Here is a 9342-nt window from a genome sequence, read left to right on the forward strand (position 1 = left end):
TAAAGAGAAGAAAAGAGAAAACGACGGATTTTCGTGCAAATATTATTTCGCAGATGGATTATCGCAGTGTAAATAATACGTTGGCAAATACGTATGATGTATGTACGTATACAGTCGATCTCGGTTGTTTCTTTATTTTGTTGGTATACATACTCGAATTTTTCTCAGGGACATCTACTATATAATCTGGGGTGTATCCTTTTATCTCATATTTAACATCTTTTCATAATTAAAAATTCCGCGTATGAGTCTTTGGCAATCATGTAAAAATCTTTTTAAATATGTAAAGCCAAGTGGAAAAATTCTATAAAATGGAAGCGTTTATTAAAACAATCTTGTCGAGATAATTAACGTACGTCGACTTTGCAAAGTGATTTCTTATCTACTACTATCTTTTACGTATTGCCACTGGGAAATTGTATATTACCTTTTATGATCGGCGCTCGATAGCTCATGGTCGTATTCGTGAATGATCCATAATAATTGCATCGATTGAAATTAATCATGTCTTTTAATATGACAAATATACTCGAATTAAACGTTATAACGATATCATCTATTTCTGGATTTTAGTTTTTATTTCACAAGCTGGATAACTTCGAGTTCAATTTAAATTGATAATACGTCGTAAAATATGCATCGTAAAATATGGCGGAGGCGATCTGACTAACAGCACGTAAAATATCAATATCCCCTAATTATGCTGATTAGAAGAAAAGACACGGGTCAACTCTTAGCAGGTTGTGACATCATTCGAAATATTGTGACATTTACACTACTTAATGAACGGTATAAATTCGTACACGTATAAAGTTACAACGAAAAAAAAAAAAAAATACATAATGGTTTTAATAATGGAATAAGTAAATAATAATTTGATGGATGATTTTTGTATATAAATCTTATAAAACGTATTCTGTATAAAAATATTTTACTACGTACTGATATTTTAGATGCAGGGATTCGAACACTTTGTTCCTGCTTCTTACATCATTTAACTTGATATTACTTAGTCTACGAATAATTACAAGTTTTTAAGTATATGCTATATGTATGAACAATGTGTTTATATAGCATATTTCAAATTTGATCTCAGCATGATTTTATTTTATAAAAAACTAATGTACGATCCTTTAAACCACAATATTGTAACATGTCAACAAAGAACAATACTAGATGAATAATGCATTTAAAAAATTTATTGATATAATACTCTCATGTGGAACGTAGAAACAAGTGTATACGATATTATACTCCTCGAAATATCGATAATGTTACGATAGAATCTGATTACGTCATAATCTTTTAAATCACATTCATAAAAGTTATTATACTCTTCAAAAATATTAGATTCCTAGTTCCGTTTAAATTATAAACAACGAAAATAATAATCAATTTATTCTTTTGGAAAAATTAGTAATTCCATAGTTATTTCTAAATATTTCGTAATGGGAAGTCCAAAACAAAGTATAGCTTTTACAAGGATATGTAAGCGTAATTAACATACCTGTAATTAAAACTATTTTATACGTAAAAAGTTATATAATTTTATCAATTATAGTCTTATCTTTTAAAACACCACACATTTGGTTTACTAATTGTATTTTCCGCAATAATAATTTTTTCAATAGTTTAAGTCCTTTAAGACTCATAATAAAAGCAACTTTATAATTTTCAATTAAATGTTATTGACTTTATAACTAATATCTTACAATTATACACTGTACATATGTACAAAACAGTTTTGCATAGTTTTGAGGTAGTCGAAGTTTTACTTCTACTACCCATTTGTCTTTCACGCTTCTAAAGCAATTGCTTCTTGCATTTTTTCCTTTACTCGTTCTATTGGTACAAAGAATCAAATATATATATTGGATTACTAGAATTATTCACATATTCTATAATAAAACAAAAATAATAAAATACCTTTCCTCCTTTCTGGTAAATCTGTAGGTACTTCTGGCAATATTATTTCATCTGATATTTCCAGCGGAGCTTCTTTTATGTCTGCATTCAATAAAACATCCAATTCTGCTTCTACTTCTGCTTCATCTTCTTGTGTAAGTTCACCAGATAATATTTCATCCAACTCCTTCTGTTTTTCAATGCCTTCTCTTGTTTCATCCATAACTTTTTCAATTTCATCAATAGAAAGAATATTATGTAACTTTTTCAATGCAGCATTTCCTTCTTTTAGGCCATCAACAATTTTAATTTCTATCTGCGCGAATTCTATATCATGTACCATAATTTCTAAATTTTCTAATTGGCCATCGATCTTTGACAGAATTTGCTCTTGAAATTTCTTTTTACGCAGTAATAATAGAGCCCGACTATAATAATTTCAAATGTAATAATGCAATAGATTATGAATAAACGATATTATTATTAAAATTGAAACACTTACTCTTTCTGTCCATTATGTATAAGTTTCTTAGCTAGAAGTCGTTCCTTTTCAAGATTTTGTTCGATTCGACGTTGATATTGTTTGATTTTATCTCTGGTTTGTTTCAATTGCTATAAAACGTCATAAGCATGACAACATTTCCAACGAAAGAAAGAGGTTAGATTAATCTAACGGTGATGCCTACCAAGATAGCCTTGTCCTGTTCTGTAATGCGACTTTGTGGTTTCTTCTTAGCGAAAAATATGCCCATCTCGTCGTTCTCCTTTTTTAATTTTTTAAATAAAATCAACATATAGTACATATAATAAAGTCATGCCACTATCATTCACTACCTTCGACAATCGCGAGAATGCATTCCATTGACATAACAGAACGAAGGAATCTACGTGGTGCCATTTTAGTTAATCGAGATTCGAGATATCAACTTGAAGTTGTTTCAATGGCGCTAAATACGAACGTGGCTATACGAAAGAATATTATTCCTGAATTATATACTAATATTATATTATCTTGTTGTTTAAACTGTACTTCATATAATCAATTGAAAAAATAAAAAAATTAAAATGAATGAAATGCAAAAATGTAAATATTAAATATTACTCTATTATGTCTATTACAGAAAGGGAAAAAATAAACAAACACGATAAGTTGAATTGAACAATGTCCATTATATTATATATTTTATTCCCACATACACACGGCACGTTGTGAACCTTCTCTTATATATTAATATTATCATAGTAATAATAATAATGATGATGGCGATGGTGATGATAATAATGACAATAATAATAGCAATAATAATGATGATGAAAATGATGATTTAATAATAATACTAATAATAATAATAATAATAATAATTACGATAATAACAATAACAATAATAATAATAATAATCATAATCATAATAATAATGACGATTATGATGACGATGATGATGATGAAGAAGAAGAAGAAGATGATGAAGATGACGATGACGATGACGATGACAACGATAATGATGACGATGATAACGATGACAATGATGATGACGATGACGATGATGATGACGATGACGTTAATGATGACGACGACGACGACGATGACGATGATGATGATGAAGCTGCTGCTGCTGCTGCTGCTGCTTATGATGATTCTGATGGTGATCATGGTGGTGGTGGTGCTGGTAGTGGTGATGGTAATGATGGTGGTGGTGATGATAATAATGATGGTGGTAGTGGTGGTGATGATAATGATGATGGTGATAATGATGAAGATGATCATAATAATGACAATGATAGTAAGTAAACGATAATGAACGTAATCTTGCGAATTCATGAGATATATTTATATTTATGTATATACACGTATATATGCGTATATGTAATATATATATATATATATATATATATATACATGCGTATACATATTTATAATAAATCATATAGTAATAATCATCGTATTATAATATATATTTATATGTACAGAGGGGTACAATATTGTTATTCTTTATTAGAGTTTAATATTTATAATCGCAATATTATATTTATTTTTATCTGTATACATACACAATTAATTAAATTATCGGCCCTCGCTCTCGCCACACCGCGGCGCGCAAATCTTACTTTTTTTTTTGTTTGTTTGCCTTTTATCCCTACATACTCGCTTTCGTATTATAATCTCAGGGCCATTAATGGCGTTTTCTATCGCAGCGCTCTAGTATTTCGCGGAAAAAAAGAGCTGCGTCTTCCTTTGTTCGAGAAAGGCGTCGTCGAATTCATTCGAAATTTCACGAAAGGATCGACTATACATTTCTCTCGAACGCACGTTCTCAATATTCTCTACCGCGATCGTTCTCCTTTTATCTTACAAAACATTCATTATAGTCTGGCCGCTTTTGGATAGAGAGCCGCGCGTCGCCTAAGCCACGTAATGCATTTCAATTATTCATTCTCGATTTTCTCGGATACGTCGATTCACGTGAAAAGATCAATAAGATTATATTCTTTTATCGACGAACGCATGCACGATTCTCTTTTCTTCATTATCGCAAAAAACACAGGAGCGCGCGACTCTTTTGCCAGCAGCAAACCTTTCATAAATATTCTGTACAACATTATAATTATTATAAATCATCATATATCTTATATATCCTTATCGTTATATCATTATTATCGGTAGTGTAAAATTGAAACTTTTACGTACTTATGTAGATTAGATTACCGTCTGCTCGCTTGCTCGCTTACAGGCGTTAATAATTATTTACCATTTTTTTTTTGTTCCTTTAAATCGATACATAATCGTATAATTTAGTATGTCACTATACGTATTGTAATTGTTTACGATTAGTAAGAATATGTAAAATTGGTATTTCATCTTATTTCTTGGCTTGCTTGTTTAATTCAATAAATCTTGTTAAGCATCCACATAATTGTTTAATATACATGGAATTAAAAGTGGCTTATTTATTGCTTGTTATATTGCAAGTTTCCTCATTGCAAGCTGTGTCATAACGCCGAGTTTTCATTCGCTTTTGCCTCGAACATTTTCGCCTTAAATTTTCTTTTCTTATCTTCTCTATTCTTAGTTTTTCTTTTACCTTTATCTTGCGAGCCATCGTAGAAAATATCAAAAATTTGTTTCCCACCTTTTTACCATCTATTGTCGATCCACTAAAAACGCAGCCCTCGTCTTCTTTCCTCTTAATTGTCGATGTGAATGACGAGATTAAGAGTCCCGGAATCCATAGCGTAGTTTGTATACAAAATGTTCGGCCACTTTGATATTAATATTGGTGTTCTGAAATTACATTTTTCAAAAAGGGCAAAAGACCTAACGAAAATCTAACAGAACTCGTAACGTTACCAAACCCATCGCATTAATATGTTTCCTCGAATAGGTCTATACAAAGTATAATTATAATACTGCTCTTTTTCATTGATTTTGCAAATTATACAAAAAAATCTTCATTTGTCGTTACGTAGCTCTGCCTAGTAGATAAACATCTTATTATCATATTTATTTTTAACGTCTGACCATTTGCATTGCGCTTATCGATAATAATTTTTCGCGTTTGCTATGCGGAATCAGAATAACTTGAAGCTTTGCTCATGTGTAATATGTCAATGTGTTTGTGCCATGTTTGTCCGCGCTCTCTTCAATCTGGTAACAGCACAAATAATTAAACTTTAACAGATATCTATTATATGCATAAGTGTATGGTGCAATATTTCCACAGATAATATAGATACGAAGCCATGTTTGAAACGAGATATTTGAGCTTTTATTGATTAACGATATTTTTTACTTATCAGGCATGTTTCCGAACTTCTTCTATTCTATTATTCTTTTTTTCTTCTTATAACGGTAAGAATATTTTAACCGCAAAGGTTTTACAAAATTAAGTAATATGTTCATCTCATGATGAACATCTAATAATCTCATCTACGACGAAATATGATAACACTATTATCTATGAACTTAAATTAGACAAAATAACAATCTCGAAGAGTATCATTATATCGACAAAACTAATAAGTCTTTTTTCTTATTTCGCTTTTCTATAATATGACAATCATAAATTGTTACAAAATAATGCAGTATTTTCTTTTTTCAAACACATCGAGATAAATTAGCGATAGGAGAAAAAAATAATTTTCATTCACAGTCGAAGAACTTAATTAAACCTATATGTACAAAATATAATTTTGATGGAATAGATTAAAAATAATGCATTCTGTGCTTTTTCTTACCTTACTTTCTCGACTTTTCTTTTTGTTTTTTTTTCCATCTATTGTCTAAAAAGAAATTTCGTATCTTTCTTATCTAAGGAGATAGTGCACGTTATCGATTAGAGTGTGATCGCCCTATTGTTTTCAGAAACAATAAAATATAACATAAAAATCGTATAGAATCATGTTTCACATGCCTTCGTTAACAATAACTATCTACTCGTCAAGCCAACGTTTTATCGTCGACATACTGCTAAAATGTTAAACAATTTTTACATCTCATAGATTCTCTCTGATATGTTAATTTGAAAACGAATGAGAAACAAATATATATCTTATCTCGGTTAAAACCGAGAGAAATCATTCGTTAAGTGACGTTGCGCGAACAGTCTTTGTTAACATAACAATGCTCTCATACACTGTAATTTTATTAGAGCCAGGTTTTGTAGTATGATCTTAATACCTAATTCAAAACTCGAGAAAAACTCGTACTATTGCGTATCGAACATATACATATATGTATATGTATTATACACACATATACATATGTACAAGTTCTGCACTCCAAATTCAACTTTTTGCAAATCAAATTCATTCTTTTTCAGAACACATTCACTCTTTTGCAAATCAAATTCAATCTTTTACAAATAAAATTCATTCCTTTTGCAAACCAAGTTTTTCTACAAAATTGTTTTCTTAAACTTTTGTAATAAAAATAAAATCAAACGTATATTTATCGGGAAAAAATTCAAAATTTTATTGTATATAGATAATAGTACTTCAGCTAAACTTTGAAAATTTCTTGCAATATTAATCGGCGACAGTTAAATGACAATTGAATTTGGTTTGAATGCGTTGCAGTATTTACAGTGCTGGAAATAATTAATTATAGTTAATTATAAACTCATTATAAATAACATTACATCTTTTTCTCGTGCAGCAAAAATCGGAGCAATTCTACATTTTACTAATCGCATATTCTCTAAACATATCTCAGCTATATCGATATTTAATTTACTTTAGAATTCTTACAATTGTAAATGTGTCGAGATCGGAACAAAATATAAACTCATGTATAATAGATTTTCATTCAATTGTTGATTCTTGAGTAGATAATTTTGATATGAAATTTTAGTTTTAAGTGCATTTTTTTAAATATTCTTTCATTACTTTTTATTTTAGAAATTGAAAGACGATAATCTGGAAGAATCTTGTAGAAAAACTTGATTTTTAAAAGGGTGCATTTGATTTACAAAAGATTAAATTTGGTTTACAAACGTATGAATTTGATTTGCAAAGAGTTGAATATAGGGCGCAAAACTTGTATAAAAATTATTTTACATACCATTTAGACAATTTTTATAAAAAGAAATTACAATACAAAGCACTTTTTACGATATTCGATTAGACCTGTTTTTAAATTTCACGCAAAATTATATCCAAATTCGAGGCTAGCGAAGGTACCCTTTTTTCTTTTTTGGTTTTTTTCTTTAACGATACGATAAATAGCGACATTTCAGTGCGGATTATTATTCAACGAACACATTTATCTTGAAAAAGCACTGAAGAGCGAGGAGACGAAATCTTACGCAATTATCGATAGAATCGTGTATTCCTCTAGTTTACATGAGGTACTAGCGAATAACATTTTCATCGTAATTGTAACGCATCGGTTAAGGATGCATATTTTTACTGTCTTTCTCTGTTGTCTTTTTTATTGTTAAAATAAAGGGTACCACGCGAAAGAAAGTAATATAGATTTTTTTAACTTAATTTACAAATCGATTATTAAAATCACGCGTTTATCATCGGACATATTTCAGTCAATTTGCAATCACATACATACAGTTGTAAATAGTTTACATTCATCGTAGAAAAGGATCAAAGTGCTAACGTTAACATGGATCGTTTTGAATAAGAAACGATGTTATTGAAAGAATTATTTTAAAAGAAGTTCTTTGTACGGAATAAGCAACAAAATCTTCGACAGATACATTTTTTGTCAAGATGTCTACGTGTAGATGGTTACGAGTTTTACCGGCCAGCACTGTGATAATAAACCGATCCGATAAAAATGATTTCTAACGATAAATCGATAATTCAATCGAAATATGATGTAATTAGTAGCGTTACTGTACGGCGGTTAGAAGAGAGTGTCGGAGCTTGTAATACGTTGCTCTCTATCTCTTTCTGTTTTTTGTTTTTTATCTCTTTTTTTTTTTTTTATTACGCAGGAAGAATATTTAACAGTTGCTGACTGCACGTAAGTGCGCATCTGAACGCGTGCACGTGTAATTACACATTATTACATATGCATAATATGTATGTGTTTTATTTAAGTGATGTGCATATACTTATATATATAAAGTCTAGTTGTATATATATATATATATATGTATATATATATATATATATAAAACGTATATACATATCGTTTTGGGGTTATATTTTTAATATATCCTCATGTATGTCTTTTCCCCGCAAAGTCGAAAGGCTCTGTTGATTTATTATTAATTTAAATACAAGCTAATTTAGAGACAGATTTATCTTCCTTCACCGTGGGGTGCATCTCTCATGATTTGTACAATGCAGTTCCTTGATAAGTGAAGATCGAATATGTTACAGAGCCCGACGAATTCTTGGAGATGGCTTTCCATTTTCCGACAGAAACTTCTCAAATGAACGAATATCTTATTTCTTTTTTCTTCTTTTTTCTTCTTCTTCTCTCTCAGTTTAAAGAGAAAAATAAAGTCATGGAAAAATGGTTATTTTAAGTGCAGACGAAGATGAATTAACAATGATTACGGATGTTATAATCATAGTAACAGAGATAATACAAATCAAAATAATAATAGTAATAATAGTAATGACAATAATAGCAATATGTAGTAATGATAGCGATAAACAATGCAACTTGAAAATAATGTTAATACATACATAGAATAACATAATTCAACCGAAGGAAAAAAAAAACAAAAAGGAAAGAAAGAAAAAAAAGCAATAGTCCCGGTAGGATTTGTTTCCTACGATTTTACAACCTTGCAACACGGCGAGTCGAGAATCGAAGGGACCGAGGTAGTTCCGACCGATCGACTACATTACAATGACTGGTGCCGATCGATCGAATCGCAAATTCATTCAGTTTCTATGAACATCATCAGAGCAAGTCGAACGAATAATTTTAGGCTAGCCTCTCTGCGATTGTCCGAAAAAAACGTTGCTTCG

General features: G+C 30.1%; 1 protein-coding gene across 1 annotated transcript; it reads right to left on the bottom strand.

Annotated features, from left to right (window-relative positions):
• Positions 1 to 914: 914 nt before the first annotated feature.
• Positions 915 to 2798, bottom strand: LOC122632078 (charged multivesicular body protein 6). The gene is made up of 4 exons (XM_043818534.1): positions 2592 to 2798; positions 2408 to 2517; positions 1927 to 2333; positions 915 to 1842 (listed from the first exon to the last, which is right to left on the bottom strand). The coding sequence occupies exons 1-4, from the start codon at positions 2706 to 2708 to the stop codon at positions 1796 to 1798; spliced, it is 681 nt and encodes a 226-aa protein (XP_043674469.1). The 5' UTR covers positions 2709 to 2798; the 3' UTR covers positions 915 to 1795.
• Between the last annotated feature and the right edge of the window lie 6544 nt (positions 2799 to 9342).

The sequence above is a fragment of the Vespula pensylvanica genome, chromosome 1 (genome assembly GCF_014466175.1).
Source record: "Vespula pensylvanica isolate Volc-1 chromosome 1, ASM1446617v1, whole genome shotgun sequence".
Classification (NCBI taxonomy): Eukaryota; Metazoa; Arthropoda; class Insecta; order Hymenoptera; family Vespidae; genus Vespula; species Vespula pensylvanica.